We start from the raw sequence: 27073 nt of genomic DNA on the forward strand, positions 1-27073 counted from the left end.
GCCAGAGGCGGGTGGCCTTTCCCACACTCAGGAAAAATAAAGTGCACACAGGCCCCACTTGCTTCCCATTGAAGTAAATATGAAAAAAAAAAAAAAAAAGAAAGGATAATCTCAGGACCTGGAATACCTACCTTACTGAATAAAAGAATGTCTGTGGCTTCCCTGGTGGCGCAGTGGTTGAGAATCTGCCTGCCAATGCAGGGGACACGGGTTCGAGCCCTGGTCCGGGAAGATCCCACATGCCGCGGAGCAACTAGGCCCGTGAGCCACAACTACTGAGCCTGCGCGTCTGGAGCCTGTGCTCCGCAACAAGAGAGGCCGCGGTGGTGAGAGGCCCGCGCACCGCGACGAAGAGTGGCCCCCGCTTGCCGCAACTAGAGAAAGCCCTCGTACAGAAACGAAAACCCAACACAGCCATAAATAAATAAATAAATTAATTAATTAATTAAAAAAAACCAAAACAAAACAGAATGTCTGTGAGGAAACTGACAGGGCTCCCTAATCATTAGAAAGTTAGGACGTTCATCCTGAAACCACCGGGCAGTCTGATGGTCTCACACGTGGCTCTGAGTCCTTAGGTTGTTCCTCACTGCTCCACACTGAAAAACGCGAAGCTTTAATAGTGGGATTTCAGTTATCAGCCAGTGGGATGGGAGCATCTGGGGGTTGGGGAGCAGCGGCCCCTCAGAAATCACATCAGTGGGTTCTCCTTGGGCCTGGCCCTGAGACATGGATCTCTGAAGTATAGAAGGGACTATCCTCTACCTCCTTACAGCTTCACAGAAGACCCCTGCTCCAGGGAGGTGAGTGGTAGGACACACTGATGACAGGCCTGCTCCCAAAGCAGGAATCTCTGCTACTTGTTCCCCTCACGTTCTTAGGGAAACGTGTTTCTGTGGTGTAACCAACCGTCACACTGAATCTCTTTATCAGCTCTGTGAGGGCAGGTGTTGATGCAGTGACCAATCTAGGTCACAGACACCTTGCTTTTTCCCATCAGGGTTTGCCTCCGCTGATGGGCATGCTGATGTGGGACCTATTCATTCAAACACTGGTTAGTCAGCTTTCTTACTTCAGGTAGCTCTGCTGTCGTCAGGCTATTGTTACTGTTAGCACTCTTAAGGCACATGCAGCCAGCTTTGCCCCAAGAGCATCTTACAAAGTCAACCTCAATGGCCTGACCTTGAGGCAGGAGCAAAAGGAAGCAGCTAGAGTCTCTGTGAGCTCTCCTCTGGCACGAAACCCACCTCTTCAGACCACCTGCCTTCTCCCAAAGTCTTCTGAGGGTCAATTTTCAGTCTGGTGATTGTGAAGGTGAAAAAGACAAAAATATCCACACAGGTGCTTTCGTTTTCTGGAAATTGCTTCCCTATTCTCTTAAGCTCATTCCATCTGGGGCCAGGGAGCGTGAGTGGAGAACCTGCCTCGGGTCCCTGGGCTCTTCCCTGGCTGCCACCTGCCCACTTCTCACAGATGCTCCTGGTCGTCTCCTCATCTGTAGACACAACCCTGTCCCAGTTCTCAGATGAGTCTTGACCAGGTCCATCCTGTTCCTGTCGTGGGAAAAAAGCTACACATTGATTACGCCGTACTTCTGGTCGGGGGTGTGGTTCCTGAGGTGGTCCTCTGGCTCCTGAACCAGTCACACCCGTGCAAACATATTTTAATGATTAAATCAGTGAATTTGTTTAAAAATATTTATTGAGCACCTACTATGTTTCAGGCACCATATTAAGTACGGGTGACTCCAAGGCAAACAAGACAGACCCAGGACACATGGCCCAGCACAAAAGGCAGCATTAAGCAAGTGACTGCTCTAAAATGTTAGGAAGGTTGTGGAAGGGGATGGTCATGGTGCTGTGAGGGATTTGGGACAGGGGCCTTGTACTCTAGTCTGTTAGGGAACGTGGTTGGGGTCTTAGGTAAGAAGAATGATATTTAATCTGGAACCTGAAGGACAGATAGGAGTTTGCCAAATATGGCGGCAGGGCTGGCATATGCAAAGGACTAGAAGTGAGAGTTTAAGTGTATTTAAAGAACCGAATAAAGTTCATACACCTAGAACTTAGTGATGGGGGGTAGATGTGAGGAGATGCTTGAGAGGCAGGCGGAAGTCAAGTTGGGAGGTGCTTCAAAAAGTGGCAGTAAAGAGTTGGGCCTTTTTTGAATTTGGAAAAAATACATGTATATGTATAACTGAATCACTCTGCTGTGCACCTGAAACTAACACAACATTGTTAATCAACTATACTCCAATATAAAATGAAAAGTTAAAAAAAGTTGGGCCTTTTTTTTTAGACGACATGGAAATAAGATGGCTCTTAAGCAGCACTGGTATTTTACAACTTTTTTTTAAGATTAGGATTTATTCACTACTGTAATAGAGCAGAGCGTTCATGCCTGAGCACCAAGTTCTCCACAGTCTCATACCTATGAGCTAAATAACAACCTCCTGCCACACAAGTATATCGTAATATTCTTGGTCAGGAAGTGAAATTACAGCAGAAGAGCAAAGATCTAATGACATCCTGACATCTTTGCCCTTAATTCTGCAGTTGCTTCCAGACTCCGTTTGCATAGTATTTGTATGGAAGGTTCTTGCTAGCCTGCCTTTATTTCTCCTTTAGTCTTGTAATTATCTGCAAAAATGTCTCATTGTTCTGGAACAGTCAACAGACTTACCCACCCAAGTTTCCTTCTAGTTTTTTTTTTTTTTTAATCGTAAAATAATTATAGATTCATAGGAAGTTGCAAAAATAGTATCTAGAGTCCAATAAATTCTTCACCCAGATTTCTTCAATGGTGACATCTTATATAACAGTGTTACAATATCAAAACCAGGAAATAGATATTGGTACAATCCTGTTGACTAAATCACAGATTTTATCTGGTTTTCACATGAACTCTGAGTGTATGTATGTATATATGTGTGTGTGGCTCTATGCATTTGGGTTCCATGTACAGATCTATGTAATGAATCTGTAAATACTGAACTGTTCCATCACCATGAAGAACTCTCTCATCTATCTCTTTATAATTGCTCCCCCTGGCAAAAATAATTCGTTAGCAGTACTGTTTTTAAGATGTCTCCTTGTTGCTGTGTACTCATTCAACTTGTTGTTTCTAATTGCATAAAATTCTACACAAGCACCAAAATATGCTTATCCATTCTCTTGGTCACCTTCTAGATTACCTATAATTCTTTGTAAGAACAGATATAAGGGGCTTGTACAGGTATTTCTCTAAGGTATATACACCCAGGGATAGATTTGTCAGGTCAAATGTTTTATGAATTCTTGATTTGACTCCGCACTGCCAGATGGCTCAGAACGCTCCCCTTTGACTAGAGCCTAAATACTTGGCCACATCTAGTAGCCAAGGGTGGATGGGAAATGTAGTCTTTACCTTGGCAACCATGCTATCCAGGTCAACTGTTATCATTAGAAGGGGACCAATTAGCAACCATGGCTGGATCTTTTATTCTTAGTAGACTAAGACTTTTAATCAAATGTTGTTTGTTTGTACACTAATATAATCATGATTTTTCTCCTTTCAGCTATTTTGTAATTTTATTGATAGATTATTTTTATGTTGATGTTTCCCTGAATTTGTTGGATGAACACTACTTGATCATGATGTATTTTAAAAAATATAATGTTGGCTTTGTTTGTTAATATTTTATCTAGGATTTTAAAAATCTACATTCATAAGTGAAATGAACTCATACTTACCTTTTTACATTGTTCTTATTCAGTTTTAGAATCAGGATTATATTAACCTCATAAATTGAACTGGGCAGTTTTCACTCTTTCTCTATTTTCTGAAATTACTCGTATAAGATAGAAATTAGTGCTCCATGGACATTTCATAAAAGTCACCTGTAAAATGCACTGGAGATATTTTAAAAGGTAGATCTCTGATAATATATCACTTTCTTTAACACCTCATAGTTTATTCCTGTTTTGTGCCTCTTCTTGTGCCAATTTTGCTTTTTAAATTTTTCAAGAAATATAGCAAATTTCCTTAGTGTTAAAAATATATTAGTGTATAGCTAGTTATTCATAATGCTCTTCTATGAATTTTTAAATTTCTGCTGCATCTGTAGTTATCCCCTCATTTACATTCTGTAATTTTTTTCTTATTTGAACCTTCAACCTCTCTCTTTTTCCTTAAGTAGTCTCACCACAGGTCTATCTTATTAGTCTTTCTAAAACACTAGTTTATGATTTTATTAATACTCTCTAGTTTTGTTGTTGTGATTTGCGATTTCACTGATATCTGTTCCACCTTTATTATTATTCTTTTCTTTCTGTTTCTTTGCTTATTCTTTTCCCACCTTCCTGAATATTATCCTTTGCTTGTTTTCAACCTGTCTTATATCTTGATAAATGTATTTAAAACTACATATTTGTTTCTCAATACGTACTGCTGTAGATGTAGTCTTCAAATTTTAACATGTAGTACTTTCATTGTCATTTGGTTTTATATATTTACTTCTTTGGTGATTTTATTATTAACCCAAGAATTACTTAACTATATGTTTTCTATTTTTCTAGAAATAATGTATTTCCAGAAAAGTAATGTTTTCTAGTAATCTGACGTAGATTTCTTTTCACTAATTTTTTAAATAAAGTTATTTATTTATTCTTGCCTGCATTGGGTCTTCATTGCTGCGCGTGGGCTTTCTCTAGCTGCAGCGAGCGGGGGCTACTCTTCGTTGCGGTGTGTGTGCTTCTCATTGTGGTGGCTTCTCTGGTTGCAGAGCACAGGCTCTAGGCACACAGGCTTCAGTAGTTGTGGCACATGGGCTCAGTAGTTGTGGCTCACGGGCTTAGTTGCTCCATGGCATGTGGGCTCTTCCCAGACCAGGGCTCAAACCCGTGTCCCCTGCATTGGCAGGCAGATTCTTAACCACTGAGCCGCCAGTGAAGCACTCTTTTCACTATCATTTTAAAAAAAAATTTCCAATTTAATTCATTATAATTGAAAAAGGTAATCTGAATAGTAGTCATTCTTTAGACTTTCTTGTAATTTCCTTTGTGGCCTAGTATGTGATTAATTTTTTAAACTCTTTTATGTGTACTCAAAAAGAATATGTACCCTATTGGGTATAGATAAATTGAGCTTTATTGATTGAAATATTCAGATCTTCTACATCATGGCTTATTTTTTTCTCTGTTTAACCTATTCATTTCTGAAGGCTCAGTTTTCTCCTATATAATTTTTTAATGTTAAAACTTCCAACTAAGATTATTAATTTGGCTCTTTCTTATCAAGCTCTATCAGTTGTCATTTTATATTTTTTGAGGTAATATTCTCAGGTGCATATGTGTTTGCTCTATTATTGTTTCTACCAACATATGATTTCCTCCCTTGTCCCTGGAATTTTCTTTTGTCAGGTATTAAGACTGCTGTCTCATCTTTTTTGCTTGATATCTTTTTATTTTCAGCCTTTCTATATTCTTTTCTTGTAAATGTGTCCTCTGTAAACAATATATTGTTGGATCTTTCAAAATGTCCAATTTGAGATGCTCTGCCTTTTGATTTGTGACTTAATCTATATACATTTATCATAACCACTCTGTATTAGGACTTGTTTCTGCCATCTTATTTTGTAGTTTCCATTACTGAATTTTTTTTTTTTTCTGTTTTAACCTTCTTACTTTTCACTGAGTAGATGTGATTTTCTTCTGCTGGTTTAAAAGAATATATTTAATTTTTGTTCTTATAGTGGTTGCCCTTACCTTAAGATACATATTTGATTATTTCTTCTTCTTGACTTATTAAATGTATCAATATCTATTTCCTCTCCCTGACAAGGCAGGTAGTTTAACAGGTTGTCTCACCTATTTGAACTCTGCTTCCCCTGTCCCACACATAATACACACAACGAAAACCACACACACACACATACACACGAAACTGATATAGCCTAGATCAAATTTTAGTTCTGGATTCTTATGAATATAGTTTTCCCTTTGCTTTTTTTCTGTAACCTTCACATTTTTTTTTTTTTACACAACAGTTTTGCTAGGTTATTTGATCACCCTAACTCTACGTTTCTCCTCAGCATCTGTTGGATTCATTTTCCTCTTTTTTGAATATTTCTTCCAAGGGTTTTTCAAAATGAGTCTATGTATAGCATAGTTTCTGAGGTTTTGTATGTCAGAAAATATCCAGAATACTTTCTATTATGTCCTCACATTTCAATGTCAATTTGGCTGAATATAAAATTCTATGTACAACATTTTAAAAATAGTATTGCTTTTTAATCTTCTTGCATCCAGTGTTGCTACTGAGAAGTATAATGTAAATCTGATGCCTGTTTCTTTGGATGTGAGCTTCTTTCTCTCTCTGAAAACATTTCAGAATTTTCTTAGTCGTCAGTGATTTTAATTCATAGTAATGTGTCTAATTTGGGGGTTCCTATCTCTTCTGTTTGGCTCCGCATCATAGCCTTCATTTTCTTCCCTATGTTTTTTTAAATTTTTTCTTCTGTGAGATCCCTGTTATCTGAATGTTGGTATTTTTATCCCTCATATCTCTTAGTATTTCTTTTACTTTTTAAAATCTCTTTATATTTTCCCCTGCCTTCTGGAATAAGTCTTCAGGATTATTTTACAGCTCCTTAATTCATTCTTTCACTGTATCTATCTTGCTACTTATCCCAGCTCTTATGTCTTTTGCTTCCACTACTATATTTTTCACATTTGATATTTCCACTTGGTTGTTCTTACATCGCATTACTAATATCCTCCCTGATCGAGTTTCTGACAAGCCAATGAACCAGCTTGTGCTGCTGGTCCCTTCCTCCAAAACTAACTCTTGGCAAACTACAGAACTACTGGAGGGAAAAAAAGCATGGATATGAAAAACTAACATAAAACTGAGGACCCATGGGGGCTTCCCTGGTGGCGCAGTGGTTGAGAATCTGCCTGCCAATGCAGGGGACACGGGTTCGAGCCCTGGTCCCAGAAGATCCCACGTGCCGCGGAGCAACTAGGCCTGTGAGCCACAACTACTGAGCCTGCGCGTCTGGAGCCCGTGCTCCGCAACAAGAGAGGCCGCGATAGTGAGAGGCCCGCGCACCGCGATGAAGAGTGGCCCCTGCCTGCCACAACTAGAGAAAGCCCTCGCACAGAAATGAAGACCCAACACAGCCAAAAATAAATAAATAAAATAAAGAATTATAAAACAAAACAAAACAAAACAAAACTGAGGACCCTCTGAGAAGACCGAAGGCTCTTGGTGAGTGGGAGTGTGAGCAAGGGGACCTGAGGGGATGGATGTCCACAGCCTGGGGCAGAAGAGGGTAGGTGAGCGGAGAGCTTTTAAACCATCCCTGCTCTCTCCTCCCTGTCTGGGCTGCCTCATCACCACAGCAATCCTGGGCAAGAGTCCCAGCAGCTTGGCGGTGGCAGAGAGAGTGAGGGCAGCTAATCTGAAGGCAGTGCCAGAAGAAAAAACAAACGCATATACAGTCAGTTCTCATTATGCATAGTGGTTGTGTTCTCTAAAGCCACCACGAACACTGACTTAGCAAATACTGAACTATGCTCCCAGGGGGAATACAGGGTTAGGTTCCTGGAAGCCTCTGGTCACACATTTTTATCAACTGATCAATACAGAACCTTGAACCTTGTTTTATGTGCGTTTCTGTTTAAAGACACCTAATTTAGTATACATTGCTGATGCATTAACATTGAACTCACGGCCAACAGTACTATAACTCATGCTTCAATGAAGCTAATCTGACACATGGGTTTTTTCCATAGGACACATAGAGCCTTCTTGCCCTTAGGAACACTAGCACTTCAACACTGTTATGGACTAAATTATTTCCACCAAAATTTATATGTTGCAGCCCTAATCCCCAATGTGACCGTATTTGGAGATGGAGGAAGAGTAAAGACCAAAACCTCTGTGAGCAGGAGGGGTTTAACGACTAGCTGGGTGGTTTTACTGGGAAACCTTGGTTGTCAGTGTCATTAGGTCTTTTTAGGTGAGAGTTTTCTTTAGCTGATAAATCTTTCCCAATATCCTGCCTGAAAATATCATGAATACTCTGCCTGATTTCTGCAAGCTGGGTGGGGTAAGAGCTCAGTCTCAACATTCAGTAGAGAACTTGTACTTAATCCCTCTGGTTTTAATTGTGCTACTGTTTTTTGGTTTTTTTCCCTCTGTTCTCTTCGTCCTTGTAGTTTGTGTCTTTTATTGTTGTTAAGTTTAATGTTATCTTTGTTGGGTTTCAGAAGGGAGTAAAGGCTGACGCATGAGTTAAGCTGCTACCCTTAACTAGAAACTCCCCTGCTTTGCTGTTACCCCTGCCCTGTTCTCTCCCTGAAGACAGCTCCCTGCAATCCAGGTTTTGCTTCCCCAGTCCATGTGGCTGGGCTCTGCGGCACCAGTTCATGTGGGACCTCCGGGACTGCTTGACTGTTTGCTAAAATCCATGAAATTGATTGTCCCTCCCAACATCTGCTGTAAGCACCTTCCCGCTGCCGGCCCTGACCAGTGGGTAGATCTCACACCCTATCAGAGGCAGGCTATCAGAAAGACCTGAACTTCCCCTGCCACCCCTTCCCCTGCTCTGTATTGCTGTGAATAAACCACCTTCCTGTGGTTTTCAACCTCCGTCTTGTGGAGTGATGTCCAAAAGTGTCATCAGGGTGGCCCTGCTTATGGGGCCTGGGAGCTGTCAGCAGGCTGATGGCTCAATCCAGGCTTTGTGGGGCTGCCTCACAGGTCTGTTCTTTGCTTTTAATATATCTGGCTTTGGATTTTATCTGTCTGTCCCATGTGGCCAGATGTTAGGAAACTAACTCAGGTGACTCAAACTCACAGCACACTAAGTCACCTTACAGAGTGCTTATTTATTAATTTAAAATGGGTTGTGTCTCTTTCCGATACTGGACCATTTGTATCTGCTATCCAGGGTATTCATTCTCAGGTATCAAGCCAGAAAGAAAGCTCAGAGTTGTCAAATTTCTGCTGTACACCAGGGCATCTCAGTTACAATTACAGACATTATTTCTAGTTAATCCTCACTTTAACTCTGTGAGATGTTATCCCCATTTTACAGATGAGGAAACCAAGGTTCAAAGAGGCTGAGTAAATTATTCAAGCTTTCAAAGCCAGTGAGAGAGAGTCAGAACCTTCTGGCTGCAGTACCTGTGGGCCTCGTCCTCCTTTGAACTAGAGGACCACAGAATGAGACACAGAGATGAGATGGTCTCACAAGGTTCATGTCACAGCAGAGTTCAGGGGTCAGGAAGGGGCTCTTTCATGACCCTCAGTCTGAGTCCTGAAAGAAGAGTGTGGACAGGTGAAGAGCCAGGTGAGGAGTGTGGGCAGCGGGGTCAACACGTGCAATGGTCGTGCGGTGGGGAACACATGGGTGAGCTTGAGGAACCGTGTGGCTGCAGCCCAGCCAGCCCAGGCGAGCTCACCCTAGAGACTGCAGAAGGAAGACTGAGATGAAATTGCTAGTCTGCAGCCAAGGTCCCCTTGGAGCTAGGCTGACCCAGTTGCTAGGATCAGACTGCTTTTAGGGAGAGCAGGGAGGATATCAAAAAGACTGGAATTTTCCATCTTCATGGGACACTCTAGGGTGTTCCAGTGTCTCAAATTACCTAAATATATCTTCCAACCAGGATGAATTCATCGTAGTGGACATTACCCGCAGAGGATTGTTTAACTGGACTGTCACTGTTTTTCTTACAATGCTGTATTATCTATAAAGTCCTCAGGTTTGACAAGTCACTGAAGATTAATAATTGGAGGACCAGTATTGGACCACCAGACCTGTGGTTCCCCACTTGAAAACCCCTCAGAATTGTTATCGTTAAAAATAACAGAGCCTCGGGCCCCAACCTAAGCTACTGAATCGTCAATTTTTTTTTTTTTTCTCACAAGCTCAGCAAGCTATTCTGCAGCTGGCCTGACCACTTCTCAGAAAGTCCACACTGTGGGACAGGCTCAGTGGGAGATCACACAACCTCAGCAGGGGTGACTGCAGCACAAGTCTTGAGTGAGGCCTGTGTTTTCCGTCTCACGGTGGAGATTCCAGCAAGCCGGGGAGTGTATCTTCCGTGTGTAGATGCCACGGATGTTCACTTCCCTTCCTTTTATCAAGACTGTACTCACCCATTGAGTCAACTGGCCAGTGAAATTTTCAGTAAAGTGGTACGGGCAATGCTGAGAAATGGTCAACATCCTCAAGAGGCTTATTAACCATGCATTTCATTGCTTCTAAAATGCACTTTTTTTTTCACATTTTGACACCTCAGGAATGGGGTTGGGCCTAAAACTGATTGTATCTTAGCATTTGTTACAGTGTGATTGAGAGTGTTTTTTCTTTCTTATGGTATGTAAATAATGGTGCCAGTTAAAAATCAATGGTATCTGGGGATTCCCTGGTGGCAGAGTGGTTGAGAGTCTGCCTGCCAATGCAGGGGACACGGGTTCGAGCCCTGGTCTGGGAAGATCCCACATGCCATGGAGCAACTAGGCCCGTGGGCCACAACTACTGAGCCTGCGCGTCTGGAGCCTGTGCTCCGCAACAAGAGAGGCCGTGATAGTGAGAGGCCCGCGTACCGTGATGAAGAGTGGCCCCCACTTGCCCCAACTAGATAAAGCCCTCGCGCAGAAACGAAGACCCAACACAGCTAAAAATAAATAAATAAATTAATTAATTTTAAAAAAAATCAATGGTATCTTCAAATTGATGAAACATAGTAGTTGAAAAAGGAATAACACATTTATATAAACAGGTAGTCGGCATGAGCTTGGCCTTGCTGCTCCCTTTACATGGGTAATTCTGCACCTCTGCTTCACCGGTTCTATTAATCTATTACAACTCAGTTCAAATGCCACCTCCTCCAGGAAGCCTTCTGTGTCACCCCAGTCCCACCACTCAATCCAGATTCCAAGTCCTTCCTCTGGGCTCCTGTATTGGCCTCTGACCTATACTTATCACACGGTTACATTTATCCTGTAATTAGTCTACCCCTCCCCCAGCTAGACAGTGAGTGTCTTGAAAGCAAAGATGCCATGTACACCTCTGTGTTCCTAGTACCTAGCACAGAGCCTGGTATGTAGTAGAAGTTCAATAAATGTTTGTTGAATGAATAAATGATGAAGGATTGAATAGTTAGAGGCAATACATGTTCTGTATGGTGTATATAATGCCACAAGATTTCAGGAGAAAGGCACAGCGCAGGCTGGCAAGGCCAGGGAGGACTTCAGGAAGGGAATGGGATAGGAGCCATTCTGGCAGGATGGCCGATGGAATAGCTCAGGACTGCAATGAGGAAGGAGAAAGGGGGCAGTGCTAAGACCTTCATTTCTCTTCCTAGGTTGATCTTGTGATGACTGTTACTTGACTGGATTTCATGTTTGAATTTCAGGAAGCTATGGGCTTCCATTCATCATTATTCTTAATAATTAACTCTGGGTGCTAAAACAATGGACGCTCAGGTTCAGAGAAAAGAGCAGTTCAACCCTCCGTGAGCTCTCACAGGAAGTCCTGAATGTACATAGACTTTGTGGTTTAAACCTCAGAGCTTCCTGCCAGAGCCTGACAAGGTTTAGCAAGTCTAAGAAGCTGGGAGAAGGTGGGCGGATGGGACCACAAACAACATGGTACCAACATTTCAAAGCAGGTGGCTTCTCACCACCTATTGTTTTAGAACCTTAACTGTAAACTGTTCTTTTCTCTCCCACTTCCCTCAAAGTACAGCTAGCATGACTGCTAGCTGGGGGTGGGGCCTGAACTTTTAATAATGGTCCCTTAAGACTTGGGATTTGCTTCAGCCAAGTTGTCTCTTAGTCTGCCCTTTTACATGTAGTCTGGTAGGCTCATGGCACCTTCAGTATTCATGGATTTCCCTCTTTTCGAGGATGGTTCTACAGATCATGGTGACCATGTCTGAAGAGTCAAGGAAGTGAAACCCAAAATGAGATTATGTTTCCTGGTGTCTCTTGTTGAAGTTTGTGCACAGAGATTTCAATTCATTGTATAAATCTACCAATAGGCTGTGGGTCCAGCTTTGCAGCTGAGACCTGGGGAGTGGATTCTGGTTGTGCTGGTGGGGATTAAGGTGGCCCAGTTGAATTGGGATGGCCAAATTTGGTCCTGCTGTCACACCCCACCCACTAGCCCCTTTCTCATTCAGCAGCTGGATGCTGGGCTCCTTTCTACAACGAGTAGACGCTGGGGTCAAGTCAAGGCTTTTGTTTCACTTGTACTCCTGATACAGTGAGCAAGTGTCCACCTAAGAAAACCAAGGGTCTCTCAAGCAGGAAGCTGCTTGCAGCAAGACATGGCCACAGCGACTGCTTGACATCTGACACCTGCACGTGCTCTGAGAGGGAGGGTAGGAGAGCTCTAGGATTCTGCGCTCGATCACCCATCATCCTAATGTGTGCACCTTTATTGTTTTTCCCTTCCTGGTGAGGTGGAGCTCTGTGAGGAGGCCAGAGACTCCAGACATCAGACCACATGGCTGAGTTGGAAGATACAGACATGGCTGTGGCTCCTGGGCTGGGGAGGTGATCATGGTCTGCTTGTAGAGCACACTTGATGGAAATGTGGGCGTGCACACCTGGAGTGGAGAAATTCCACAGTGCCTTTTATGGGAAAGGACGGTTTTTAATCTCTTTTAGTTAGAGGAAGAGGACAGCTGCGTCAGGAGACAGTTATGAGTTTTCTTCAGCCTCACAGGGAGGTTTCGTTTGAACTCGAGGCTTGGGGAGGGGAGGGCCTTTCTGCTGGTGAACTTGTTTGCCCAGGGTTGGAGGAGGCCTCTTCTTCTGCTGGTGCTGGACACGGGGGCCAGGAGGCCTGGGACGACGAGCGGGTGCTTGGGAACGATGACCAGGTATTGGGGGAGTTTGGGACATGGCTGGATTTTGAGGAGTTGAGCCTGGAATTTGGTGGGGCTTCAAGCCCCTTTCCTCAGGGGTCACTCTCTTCCCTCTTATCTCCAGCTCCTCATCTGCAACAATAAAACCTCTGAAGAGTTTTCTTGGCAAGACACAATCAAGATCAATGTAACGATTTATTATTGAGTGTCCCTCCTGTGTACAAGATGTCACGCTAGCTGCTCCGGGGGATACGATGAGGAAGCAGGAGCCACCTCTACCCTCTAGAGAATTCCAGGCCTTGGGGGGGGGGGTGGTAGGGGAGACAGAAATGCCCACCAGAAAGATAGAGGGAGAGCCTAGGGCTTTAGAGCCCAGGGCTTTAGATGGTTTTGTGCCTGGGTCTCCAGGGAGCAGAGAGGGCACTCAGACCCCAGCCCTGCCTCTGAGTTATCCCAGGGATCATGTCCTAGAGCACGGCAGGGTTAGAGCCCTCGTAATAAGCTCTGAGTAGTCAGAGAGGACATTAGTCCCTACCTGCCTCTGGATGCGTCTCTCCGTTAGATCTGCCTTTCACCCAGTTCTGCTGTAATTCACCCACACTGCTTGGAGTGGCCTGGACGCTCCTTGAGCCATCTCCTCACTTATGAGCATAACTTTCTCATTCTAGGTGAGTTGTCAGACAGGCCTGATTCAAGGAAGAAACGCTCACAGCCCTAACCCCTCCCCTTGGAACAGTGACTGGGAAAGGGGATATAAACAACCAGTTTTAGAACAAGTGTGTTCCTGGGAGTCCCTGTGATGTCCTGAAATGTTACCTGTGTTCCTAGGAGCTTGGTCTTGAACCCACCTTGGCCACACCCTCAGGAGAAGACAAGATGTTTGTTCATAGAAACGGTGTTTCGAAGCTTATCTTTCTACCCACATAGATATATGTGGCTCATTCAACATATGTCCACACAGCTTTATACCCAGTCAGCCTCAGGTGGTGGATTCCAATGAGGCCGGCCTGGATGGAGCTTCTCAAAGCTCCCACATTGTTACCCCTGAGAATTTGTTTTTCAAAAATCAAGCTAACCACAAAACGGAACAAACTGTAACTGCCGGTTACAGCCCTGACATTCTGAAACTACCCATCTCCATTATCTTCTTTCCAGACTCTAAGTGCCAGACCCATGAGTTGTTTCCACGGGGATTTCACCCAGACCTGCGGTGGGACAGAAGAGAGGGAGCTTACCATTTCTCTTTCTCCTCTGTTTTTTCCTCTTGCTAATGTAGAAAACGAGTAGCGCCACGAAGACCAGGAAGACGGTGCCTCCTCCGCAAATGCCGATGATGAGATAGATATCCAGACCTTTCTCTGCAAGAGGAACAGATGTGGGATGGATGGGAGGGTCCTGGGAAGAGGGGCCATTTCGTTGCTCTGGCCAAGGACTTGAGGACTCCTGCCTCCTATCTTTCAGATAAAAGAGCTTGGTGGGACTTTTCAGCCTCAGGGAAGACAAGCTCATGGAGGCTGGTGAACTGGGTCAATACCTGAGCGGGTGCAGGGTCCAGGATAAGCCCTCTCAGAACGCTCCTTGGAGAACTGCTCTCCTGAACCACAAATGCCTGATTCTTCATGTACCAAGCACTGTCCCCTATCAAGGAGAATGTCACAGAAGTTTAGATCTGAGGAAGAGTTTAGAGAAGATCTAGGGTAATCTCTAGTTTCACAGACAAGGCCCAGAGAGGGAGGATGAGTGGCCTGAGGCCATACCGTATCCATTCCTGAGTGGTTCCTTTAAGCAGCCCCTCATCTCCACGTTTCTGCACTGTTTTTCCAGCTTCATCTCTGGCTGCCCTCCCACGTCATGATTTTTTTCTCACCCTCTTGGCCAGAAAGTTTCTAAAGACAGGATACATGTTTCAAATGTCCAACCCAGTTCTCTGACCTCAGAGGCAGCACCCCGTCCCAGACTTTCCCTGGCCTGTGAGAGAAACTCAAACACACAGCGAGTTAGCAGCAGCAGTGGACTTGATCTTCAGCTCACAGACCTTCAGCTGCTGTCATGCAATGAGGATAACAACGACTGTGTTAAGAGAAATGGGTTTGAGTGCAGGCTCTTCTAGGCAAGAGCTGTGTGACCTTTGGCAAGTTACTCCACCTCTCTGAGCCTGTTCCTGTCTTTAAAAAATGGAGATAAGGAACTTACATCACAGGCGGCTGCTGGAAGTCAATCAGATAATGGATGTGAAAGTGCTTTGTAAACTGTAAAACTACACACAAAGATGAGGGTCTGCTCTGACTACAGTTCTGTGCACCGGTGCTTCTGGGAGCTATTTCCCGGGAGGGATGCTGGGCCATCTGCCCCTTTGTGAGTCAACAGCAGTCACAGAGGCAGCAGCTGGGGCCAGGGGTCAGGGGACTCGTGCATCTGGAGAACAAATGGAGCTCAGGAAACCAAGGAAACCTTGGAAAACAAGGAAACCCTTCTCTAGCCAAACATTCCTGGGAAGATACTATTGTACATGAAGCCCAGGATGGGCCCCAGGAGCAAGCCGGAGGCTCAGAAACGAAACTAAACAGGTTTTCAGACTGCGGTGGTTTGTTAATCCTTGCTTTCTTTCCTAAGTCTCTCTCTGACCCATTCTTTGCCTGCCGGTTGCACAGCCTCTCTATGCTCTGTGGATGAAGGGGCTTCCGTTAGGAAAGCAAGCATAATCCTAACCTGCTGTGAAACTGGACCGGGAAAGTTAGGTGGGTCCTTTAGGCTCTGCCTGCTTGGAGGAAGGGCCAGGGCGCTTGGAGTCCACCTTGGGCTGAGCCAAGGACTTCCCGGGGTCTGACCTGGGTTGGGGGGGGTGGGGGGGTGTGGGCCTAGGACCAGTTGGGGAGCAGGGGCTAAACCATGAAGCCACTAGCTTGTCTTCTCAGAGCCCTCAGGCAGGGCAAGCACGCCCCTATCTGGGCAGGCTTGGGAATGTAGGAGTGCCTTACACAGTCTGTTCACAGATTTGTCCAGCACAGCCTCTGGGTGCTTTCTGCGGGGAATGTTCCAGCCTGTCTCAGAGGCAGCTGTGGCTCTGTCATTCAAAGCTACGTCCTCGCAGTCACTAAATCCAGCCATGCTCCTTCCTGCACTCCCTCTTGGAGATAATGTGCCTGCGAGTTTATGTGGTGGAGTCCTTCTTGTGTGTCCAAACCTGCTCCTTCCTCCTACTGTTTTGGTTTTAAGTACATGCTCATTCTTTTCTGAGCCAAGTGGTTAATCTTATCATTGCTCCTCTCTGTCTTGGCCTTTTAGGACGAAACATCTAGATCCATTTTAGGACGAAACATCGAGATCCATTTTAGGGTCTTCAAGAGCAGCCCTTTCATCCCCAGTCTCCCCCTAGGTACTCCTCCCATCTCTCTAGTGGCCCTTTCCCAGACTGGCTCCCACTCTGTACCACAGAGTAAGGGACAGGAATGCTCCAGTCTTCAAACCTCAGCTTCCCCCAAAGCCCTTCGTCCCTCGCTCCATCCCTCATGCACACACATTTTTATACTGGTGGGATCTAGTTAAAATAAGCGTGGAGTAGGGCTGCCAGATAAAACACCGGATGCCCAGTTAAATTTGAAATAAACAACGAATAGTTTTTAGTATAAGTATGTCCCACGCAACACTTGGAACACATTTATACTGTCTCTTTTTATTTGCTAAATCTGGCAACTCTAATTAAGAGCCTCCTAAAAGGGGATAAGAGCTTGTGAAGTCGAGGAGGGGTGACTTCACTCACTGTGCCTTAGTGATGGGGGGCACAGAGGGACGGCTGGTGGGCAGACATAGACTTCATAGGAGGTGAAGCGACGCTGGTCTGAGCGTGTGACTGGCAGACTCTAGGATGGTCCCCGTTGAGCCTTGCCTCCTGGTATTCCCACTGATGTGAGACCCCTTCTGATTCAACGTGGGCTGGACTTACTGAGAGGCTCCTAATGAATAGAATACCGCAGCAGTGATGGGACATCTATCACTCCTGAGATCAAGTACAAAAAGACCACAGCTTTTGTCTTGGGCGCTTGTTGTTGCTCTTTCTTAGGCTGCTCTGAGGGAAGTAGCTGCCATGTTGTGAGGCAGCCCAATGCCGCCCCCGTGAGTGAACTTGGACATGCATGCTCCCCCAGTAGTGCTTGCACCTGACTGTCATGACTGCAGCCCCTTCCTGTGTCTTGATTATAGCTTCATGAAAGACTCTGAGCCAGAAACATCCAGTTAAGTCACTCCCAGATTCATGTCCCACAGAAACTGTGAGATAATAACTGCTTGTGTTTTAAGCCACTAAATATGGGATTGTTTGTTACGCAGCAACTGATAACTAATTCAAAATGTATATTAAAAAGTCTCACTTCTGACTTCACACCACCTCAGGGCTGCTTCCTAGGGTCACTGACCAGCCATACTCACTATAGAAACTCAGGGTCTCTGGCCAAATAACTATTTTTGTGCTCAGTTTCCTGTCAGGGGGTTGACTAGACAGCAGTGGAAAGATAATCCCAGAGTATCAGATGAGTAGACTCTTGGGGATCACAGGGCTCATCTTCTTTGTGCACCAGGAGGCTGAAGCCCAGAAAGGGGAAGAACTCTGTCCAGGTCATCCCTATATATTTGGACAGACCCAAACTAGAAGTCAAGACCCCTGGCTCCCAGAGCAGGCCACCTTTCAAAAATTACTTCTAGGGGCTTCCCTGGTGGCACAGTGGTTAAGAACCCACCTGTCAATGCAGGGGACACGGGTTTGATCCCTGGTCCAGGAAGATCCCACGTGCCGCGGAGCAACTGGGCCCGTGCGCCACAACTACTGAGCCTGCGCTCTAGAGCCCGTGAGCCACAACTACTGAGCCCTCGTGCCACAACTACTGAAGCCCGTGCACCTAGAGCCTGTGCTCCACAGTGAGAGAAGCCACTGCAATGAGAAGCCTGCGCACTGCAACAAAGAGTAGCCCCCGCTCGCCACAACTAGAGAAGGCCCGCATGCAGCAACGAAGACCCAACACAGCCTAAAATAAATACATTTATTAAAAAAAAAAAAAATTACTTCTAGGGGTCACATCAAGCTGGCGGTCCAGGAAAGAACTTAGACTCTTGAAGTTTCAGAACTTTCTGGTGCTGGGCTGTCTGCTCTGAGGCAGTAAGAGCATTGCCCACCTGTGTTCATGGTCTTCCCTGGCCTCGAGCTCTTCCTCCCCACAAGCCTCTAACTCCCAGGGTTTCTACAGCCCTTCTGCCTCTGCCCCTGATAGGAGGTGCCAGCCATCTCCCCTCCAGAAAGGAATCTTTTTTGCTCCCTATTATTGCCCTAAGAGCCACAATCATGCTCACTGACTAGCCGAGGGATCGTGGGCAAGTCAGCTTGCCCCTCTGGGAAGTGGCGGTCTGTGTGAGATCACCGTTACAGCTCCTTTTATCTCTTCTACTTGGCAATTCTTTTGCCTAGAAGAGAATCTTTTTCATTGCCTGAGGTTATACCATGCTCCCTGAGAAGACTCCCAAGATGGGCAACCATAGAGCACTACCTCCTCTCTCCTCTAAGACTTCCCTTGAAGACTTCCGGGGAAAAGAGGTATGTTTTCAGTCCTCATCCTGAGCCAGGGATGCCTCGCAGCCCAAGCCCCCAGGCCCTGGAGCGGTCCTCTGCTGTGGGCCTCAAAGGCTGTGTTTGTGAAGTGAACTTGGGGTGTCTGACCAGTGCCCACCACGCACCTGAACAGCTGATGGTCACCGTGCTCTTTTGGGCACTGACATTGTTACTCGCCACGCAATTGAATGATGCAGTCCATTTGCTGTTCCACTTGTGTGTGATGACCTTCTGATGACTTTCTTTGATACGGGTCTCATTTAAAAACAGTTTTAATTTAGGGTCACTTCCTTTTGCTACCTCGCAGATCAGGGTTCTATTGGTACAACTCCAGGAAATTACAGGTTTTGAGACCACCTCTGAAAAGAAAAGAAAGATCCAATTCATATTAGGCCATTTACTGATTGTAAAAGACATAGCTATTTAGAGAGGGGAAATTGAGTTAGTTTGGGACCAGAAAAAATTTCAAAGACCCCTAGCAATTTTCAAAAATCATTTCTATTTCATTTTATTTATACAGCACATTCAGAACAAATTTATTTCTGATATTTATAGATACATTATATCAGTAAAAAATACATCATATCACATGCTTATGTGCTGTTTTATACCTTAAAATGTTTTCACATATATGATATCATTTCACCCTAACAAACAGAGAGGCAGACGTTTTTCTCCTTGTTTACAGATGAAGTGCCCAAGGCTCTGAGAGGTTAAATGGACAGTCCAAGGGCACCCACTAATAACTGGCAAATCAGGAGAGGAGCTCACCCTTCCAAATCCAAGTTCAGTAGTATGGGTAAGAGGTTTACCATATCCTGATCCCCATACGCTCAGGAGCCTGTGAGGGATAGCGGGGTGGGGGCAGTGTTTTAAGAGCAGCTGCGAACGTGACCCTGGAGGACTGGTACATGTGTAGCCTGGGGCCTTGGTCACAAATGAAGCAGCAGGTCCTGGGAGCAGGGGGCCAGGTGTACAGTTCAAGCTCTGGAGGGAGGGAGCGCCTTCAGCTTTCCCAGAGCTGCTATACCTCACTGGACCTCATCCACAAGAGAAGGATAAGAAAGACATTCCCCACCTGTCACAGCAGGGATGACATGTGACAAAGCCCTGGCACACTGACAGGTACTGACAATATTGGTGGTAGTTGTCATAATCATAATCATACACGCCCTGCCTCTCCTTTTCTGACATGATAATATTTGAAGGCTGCGTCATGAAAGAAAAAGCCCTGGCCTTGGCGTCAGTTGGGCCGGGTCCAAATCCTACTCCACCACTTGTGAGCCATGTGACCAACTTCTGCCCTTTTTCTCGTCCTTCCCTCTCTTTCCTCAGACTTGCTACTTTCCTCTCTCAGCATCTTTCCGTTCATTATGCAGATGGATAGCTTTTTTTTTTTTTTTTTATGATTTCCTCCCTCCCAGACAATAATGTCTTCCCCACGAACTTTCTCACCGAATTTCATTTCTGTCCCAAAATATAGGCAGGCAGAAATTAAGGGGTTTTTTTTCCCATCCAGGGATTCGGTGTGACCCAGAATGAAGAGGATGGAAAAACATCACCATACAACAAGACAGGGTCAGTGCATACGCTAGGGGTTGAGTCAAGGAGTTTGCTTGTGTTTTCAAAATGGAAATACTCTTTTTTTATTTATAAGAGTAAATCGCATCACTGTAAAAATTGATAAAATACCAAAAAAGTTTCAAGAAGATTAAAAACCGCTTGCAGTTCTACTACCCAGAGTCAATAATTATTAATGTTTCGATGCATCCCTTTAACAAATGTTTTCTATGCCATGCATACCACATATGAATAGTGTTCTAAAAACTAAAACTGGATCATAGATTTTTTTTTTAGTCTGCCTGTTTTCCTTTAATGATCTATTATGAAATTATTTTAGGAACACCAATAAATATACACTTTCATCATCTTTTTAAATGACCTATTCTTTTTTTTTTTAAGAGCTCCTGACTTATCTATTTATTTATTTATTTATGGCTGTGTTGGGTCTTCGTTTCTGTGCGAGGGCTTTCTCTAGTTGCGGCAAGCGGGGGCCACTCTTCATCGCGGTGCGCGGGCCTCTCACCATCGCGCCCTCTCTTGTTGTAGAGCACAGGCTCCAGACACGCAGGCTCAGTAATTGTGGCTCACGGGCCCAGTTGCTCCGCGGCATGTGGGATCTTCCCAGACCAGGGCTCGAACCCGTGTCCCCTGCATTGGCAGGCAGATTCTCAACCACTGCACCACCAGGGAAGCCCTAAATGATCTATTCTTGATTTAATTAATAAGTTCCTAACTGCTGGGGACTTTAAGATCCTTTCCAGTATTTCACTGATATGAACCACCCAGAAATGGCCATCCAGTCGAAGTTATATCTTTGCATACATCCTCTCTGTAAGATAGTTTCATACAAGAGGCATGGTTGGATCCTGTGGGGCACGTCTCACAGATGAGGCTCTTTGATTCCGGGTTGCTAGGACAAACTCCTTCTCCACTAGCATCTGCTTTTAAGGGGCCTTCCACTGGTTCCTCAGCTGGCAGCAGCAGCCCCCTCCTTAAGGAGATGTGGGTACCAAGGTGGGAGACTGAGAAGCATGGAGGAACAAAGAGATGGGGAGAGCACGAGCACTGAGGAAGCAGGTATTGTGTCCCAGGTGCCCAAGGCACCTATGCTTAGTTGTCTCCCTGAAGCCTTGTCCCACTGAATAGCTGATAGAGTTATTATTATGAAAATCAGACTCAGAGCAGATAGAGAATTTGCCCAAGGTCATGTGGCAGGAAATGGTGACTGGACCCACAAATTGACATGCTGTGTGACATTCACACACACACACACAAACACAATGAGATGGCTGTTGTGACATGCAAAGATCTGTGTCTTTTGGCCAAGGAGTGAAGGTTTATTTTTGAGGTCATGAAAGCATTCTAAAATTGATTGTGGTAATGGTTGTACAACTCTGTAAATATACTACAAGCCATGGAATCATACATTTCAAATGGGTGAATTTTATGGTATGTGAATTATACTACAATAAAGCTGTTTGGGGTGGTGGGTGGGGGAATGTCTCCATCCTGGCGAAAACTAGCCTTGGGTTTGGATCCTGACTTTGCTCCTGTCAAGCCACTTCTGTTTCCTTATAGATAGTAAGGGGATAATAACAGCTACCTCTCAGGATTGTTGGTAACCTTAAATAAGATCACATAGCAAAGCACGTGACATCTCACTGGTAGCCATTATTACCACTGCAGTACTAAAGGAAACACGAATGTGAAGCTCAAGTTCAAAACAGGACACTCAAGCCCATGTTGGCAGGAGTCATGACATCTGTGGTTCCCAGAGCCCACAAGCAGAGGTCCCTGCTGGCTCCATTCTGTCTCGCCCCATTTCTGGAATGTACTCTCCGTTCTGGTGCAGGTCTAGGTATGGAAAGTTGTCATTTGCAGAGGGGCTGACAGTGTCTGTGACTGTTGGAGGGGGGCTGCTACCAGGTCCGAGTGCTCAAGAACAGGGCTGGATGGTGACTCTAGATAGAAGGAGGGGGCCCTTCCTTTGGCAGCGTTTCCTGTGCGAAGCACAGAAATGCTTATTTGCTCACTGAATCTCTGGCTTGTGCTCATGCTGGCATTCCTGTCTTCCTCTCCAAGCTAAGTACAGCTTCCTCTTCTCACTTTTATCCACACCCAGCCAAGTGACCCCTGGACTTGTGACTTCATTGTCACTTCCATTCTATTGCACTTTCTCTTCCCTCTCTCCCGAACTCAAGCCACTTTGTTCATCCTTTCTCCACACATGACCCCCAGTGTAATCGTTCTTTAGGCATTTTATAGGCACCCTTTAGTCTAGGCCACTAGTTATCAGCTTTGGCTGCTCATTAAAATCACCTGGGGAGTTTAGCACCTACGATGCCCAGGCCCTGCACCAAGAAACTCTGATTAAATTGGTCTGGGATGGGACTTAGCACTGGTAACTTTAATAGCACCTCAGTTGATTTCAATGCAAAACCTGAATTGAGTCTCACAGACCAGCCCCTCCCTACTTCACTTGGATTAAAGCAGCAGCTTCCTAGCTAGGCTTCACGCTTCCATCTTCAATAGCTACTACCGCCCTCCCAGTACACGCATAGACATACAAAGCCACACCTTGTGTATTTTCTACAGATATCAGCAAATATCATCTTCCACCGTTGATCATGCCGATGTTGAGCTGATTAGAAACAAGGGCTGTTCATCCTTAAATTCATCATTTCCAGCCCTTTTCTGCCTTACAATTACTCCTTCAGGACATCCTGGCTTGAAAGTGTCTCTCTGGATGGAAGACCCACTGCCCTCCAGTCCGCCTCCCCTTCCCAGTCTCATACCTAGCTTGCCTTTCACCATCCACCTGGAACGGCCACCTTTTTCTTCTCCCCACCTGTTCCCCTCCTCTTGATTAACGCAGGATCTTAATCCAGATCCTTCACTCAACCCTGCATCCCCACAGCCTCTGAAGAGAGAGTTTGAGGTATGTAGACTTGAGGGTCTATTAGCTGTGGATTCCATCTCTCTCACAGAACTGGAGCCTGCACCGAGGCAGGAGGGATGCATTCGATTTCCTTTAGGGCTCCCCCAAGGCCAAGGTCAGGGCTGGGGACATTTCATAAATGCTATTCCTCAACTTGCTAAGTAGCACCCATACTGAGATGGAGGAATTTAGGGGACAAAGACTTACCTTGAATCTTCAAATCAAATGCTTTCTCCAATATGTTTTTTCCATTCGCATCATATACAGATACTGTGTAGACATCGCTATCATTTCTCTTCAGAGCTTTAATTTTCAGAGTTCCATTTTTTAACATCACATACGTGTCCGTTATCTGGTAAGGTGGCTTGTCTTGTTTTAATTGTGCGATCTTGATTTTGTTTTTGTCCCATCGTGTGTCTGCTACCCCTTCATTCATTTGGAAACCAGGAATGTCCAGGTTGATGTCATGATCCAGACGACCCCAGATGACTTTAGTATTTTCAGAGACCTCACCTACAAAAAGCAAGAAAGTTACTGAGGTAGCTCACTGCCGAGGAAAGCTGGGCTGTGACTTCTCTGATTCTTACACTCACTTCAGGGTTGCCAAAGAAGCTTCTAATGGTGACAGTGGAGACCCACGCACCAACTTACCTTTGGTGGAAACAGCGAAAATCAGAAGGAAGCTGGCTAAGATTTTACACGTAAGGCTCATCTTTGGGGTTAGTTTCCTTCTTGTGACTCTGAGCTCTTCTTTTAAAAGGAACTGAAATAACACCAGTGGAATCCACCCCCTGAGAGCTTAACCACGTGCCTCTCCTTTTTGCTTCTTTACAGTGACATAGAAAACAGACACACACACACACACACACACGTGCACGCACACGCACACACATAAAAAACCTGGCTGATGTGCTCCTTTGCCAAAGCAGGTATATTTATGAGTGTGTATCGTCTTATAACATTTTAATCCTCACAACAACCTTGGGTGGGTTTTAGTATTCCCATCGAAGAGAAAAGGAACTAAGAGGCTAAATAAATCACTCAGGATCACCCTTTAGTTAACAAGGAGCCAAATCCAACCATACGGCCCATCTTCTATCCGTTCTGCTGTAATGTCCCTAACAGGACCACATAGAAATATAGGTAAATGTTTATAAGCGAATAGCTAGCAGAATACAATCATTTATTCCATGATTACAAATACTAGAAAATGTATACATACTAAATAATTATGAAAGTGGATTTTTTTCTCTTTCTCAAAAGGCATTTTAAATGTTCTAAGACTGTTTATGTGATAAAAAGAAACAAATATAAATTGAGTCTCAGCTGTAAATGCTTGAAATCCCCAAATCTTATGTTTAGCATACATTTAAAAAAAATTTTTGTATTTATTAATTAATTTTTTATTTATTTATTTTTGGCTGTGTTGGGTCTTCGTTTCTGTGCGAGGGCTTTCTCTAGTTGTGGCGAGCGGGGGCCACTCTTCATCGCGGTGCGCGGGCCTCTCACTGTCGCGGCCTCTCTTGTTGCCGAGCACAGGCTCCAGACGCGCAGGCTCAGTAGTTGTGGCTCACGGGCCTAGTTGCTCCGCGGCATGTGGGATCTTCCCAGACCAGAGCTCGAACCTATGTCCCCTGCATTGGCAGGCAGATTCTCAACCACTGCACCACCAGGGAAGCCTAGCATACATTTTATAACTATATTGAAATTCACAGATAGGTAAATAAAAAATTGTTCCAAAACAAACAAAAATGCATTGAGACTATGAAATGCTATTAAACAACCAGAACAAATCATCCAAGAAACATTTAAGATGGTTAACACTGTAGATGGTTAAGGAAAGGAAGAGATAAGGAGAAAAAAGAGAAGTGCTAGAGGACCAGGAGAAAGAAAGAGGAGAGAAATGTGTGAGACAGGGAGAGAAACAGAGATGCACTGATGAACACAGCCAGAAAAAGAGGCACAGAGAGACCCAGCTATAGAGAGAGGAACACCCAGTTACAGATTTCCAATGTAAAATTCTAGCCTTATGATTCTTTAGGATAGAGTGAGCAAAAATCTTAAAAATTGTGCTTGTTTTCTGTTTCAACTTTAGGTGCAACTATGGATGTCCTGTCTCAGAAAGTTGCCCAGGAAATGAAAGTAAGTCAAAACAATGGATCTCAACCACTGGGCAAAAGGAAGCCTGAATAGACTATTTACCTCACGATTGTGTGGCAAATCCCTAATTCACATCATCCACAAAAATAGAACGCAGTTGGATTACATTTTTAAATGTTAAAAGTATTACACAGTGCTACAAAAAACCAGTATAGAGGATATTTTCATGCCTTTGAGTATGGAAGCCCTACCTACATATGCTATAGGTTCCAAAAGTATTAATAAAGAAAAGATGGACAAAACTATGTAAAAATGTAACACTGAAGTATAGGCAAAGAGATGATGAACAAAATGAAAAGACATGACAGAAAAATTTGCAATATATATGAAAAATTATTAATATCCAAAGTATATAAATTATTCCTATCAATCAAAAAGACAAATGAAATTCAGTTTTTAAAATGAGCAAAGGATATAAATGAGTAGTTTATAGAAGAAATACTTTATAGAAAAAAATGTCAATAAATGTATGAGATGCCATCTAATGTTATATATATATATAATATATATATATATATATAATAGCCATAAAACACCATTTTCACAATCAGACTGGCAAAGTTAGAAAAGATAGTGATTTACATTATTGGCACGAATGTAGGGAGAAACAGGCACCTTCATATAATATTAGAGGGAGTATATAAAGCCATACCTCCCATGGGGTGGAATTTGGAAATTTTCACTAAACTTTAAAATATATATACTTTTTACCTAGTAATTTTAATGTGAGAAATCTATCCTTCACAAATACTTGCATAAATGTGCAAAAATCCTGTTCAAGGATGTTTGTTATAGTGTTTTTTTGTAATAAAAATTTTCAAACAACTAAAATTATGGTATATTCATACTATGAAATATTGAATAACAGTTAAAATAGAATGAAGTAGCCCTACAAGTAAGAATATATTATATTATATCATTATTATATTATATTATATCACATGTAATAGTGTATGCATAGGAAAAAGTCTGTAAGGACTCATGCCAAACTTTTAACAGTGTTTCCCCTTTGAGGACTAAAATTTGGAAGCGGAAGAAAGGAAACTTTTACTTTTTACTTTATCAACTTCTGTGAAGTTAGAAATTTTGATAATGAATACATTAATTTTGTAATAAAAAGTTTTTTTGATAGAGGGTGCTTAAGACACATGTTTTCTCAAAAGTATATGCAGATCCTGAGAAGCAATTATCATCTAGCTTCCTTGCTTGTAAGTGGCTAACTCACTGGCCAGCTGCCAACTCCAGCCTCTCAAGGTCTGGTCCAGACAGTGTGGTGACGGCCATGTTGTTACCTGCTTCAGCTTTCCTGATAGTTTTCCTAGGCTCTCATGGAGCAAGTGGAGAGCAGCTTTCTGTTCTTTTTAAAACATTATTCCTGCTCCTCTCACATCTTTCTTAATTCTGAATGACGAATGGGCAGGACTTCAAGGGCAGAAACTGAAAAAGAAAGGGATCGATAAATCTATGTAAAATTTAAAAATTTTGTACATAAAAAGCCCTAAAAAACATTAAAAAACAAAGTACTAAAAGGGGCAAATTATTTGCAAGATATATAACAAAGGTTAACATCCTTAAAATTAAATTTTTTATGTAAATATAGAAAGAACATGTAGAAAAAAACACCTTGATATTAAATTTGGTTAAGGTTGTCAAAGGGACAATTCACAAAAAAAGAAATACAACTGAATAAGCCTATGAAAATGTAGTCAATTTATTAATAAAGCAATGTAAATTTTAACATAGATGCATTTTTCATCTTTTTTTAAAAAATTAAACTATACAGTGTTAATGATGGTAAAAACAGACATTCTTGAATATGGACAGTAGAAATGCAAACAGGTGTAGAGTTTCTGGTGGACAGTTTGTCAGTGTGAATCATAAGCATCAAAAATTTTCATATTTTGACCTAGCAAGTCCACAAGAATGATTTTATCTTAAGGAAATAATGAA

At 43.7% G+C, this 27073-nt stretch overlaps 1 protein-coding gene across 2 annotated transcripts; it reads right to left on the reverse strand.

Moving 5' to 3' along the window:
- Positions 1-3288: 3288 nt before the first annotated feature.
- On the reverse strand, positions 3289-27073 carry CD2 (CD2 molecule). 2 transcript variants are annotated; one of them, XM_082459931.1, is made up of 6 exons: positions 23615-27073; positions 23171-23476; positions 18588-18821; positions 14401-14504; positions 14102-14224; positions 12864-12998 (listed from the first exon to the last, which is right to left on the reverse strand). In XM_082459931.1, exons 1-6 carry the CDS (start codon positions 23673-23675, stop codon positions 12981-12983), a joined length of 846 nt encoding a protein of 281 aa, XP_082316057.1. In that variant the 5' UTR covers positions 23676-27073; the 3' UTR covers positions 12864-12980. The 2 variants fall into 2 exon arrangements, with proteins under 2 accessions (XP_082316056.1, XP_082316057.1); XM_082459930.1 differs by lacking the exon at positions 14401-14504 and having other exon boundaries at positions 3289-12998.

The sequence above is a fragment of the Balaenoptera physalus genome, assembly GCF_965194825.1.
Source record: "Balaenoptera physalus genome assembly, chromosome: 1".
Taxonomy (NCBI): Eukaryota; Metazoa; Chordata; class Mammalia; order Artiodactyla; family Balaenopteridae; genus Balaenoptera; species Balaenoptera physalus.

What these genes read in the sequence shown, in the direction of transcription:
- CD2 (XM_082459930.1), bottom strand. Translation starts at nt 23,675, where the DNA reads ATGAGCCTTACGTGTAAAATCTTAGCCAGCTTCCTTCTGATTTTCGCT. An exon ending in TTTCGCTGTTTCCACCAAAG is followed by an intron (nt 23,477 to 23,614) that starts GTAAGTTGGTGC and finishes TGCTTTTTGTAG; the next exon opens with GTGAGGTCTCTGAAAATACT. An exon ending in ACAGAGGAGAAAGAGAAATG is followed by an intron (nt 12,999 to 14,101) that starts GTAAGCTCCCTC and finishes TTATTGTTGCAG; the next exon opens with ATGAGGAGCTGGAGATAAGA.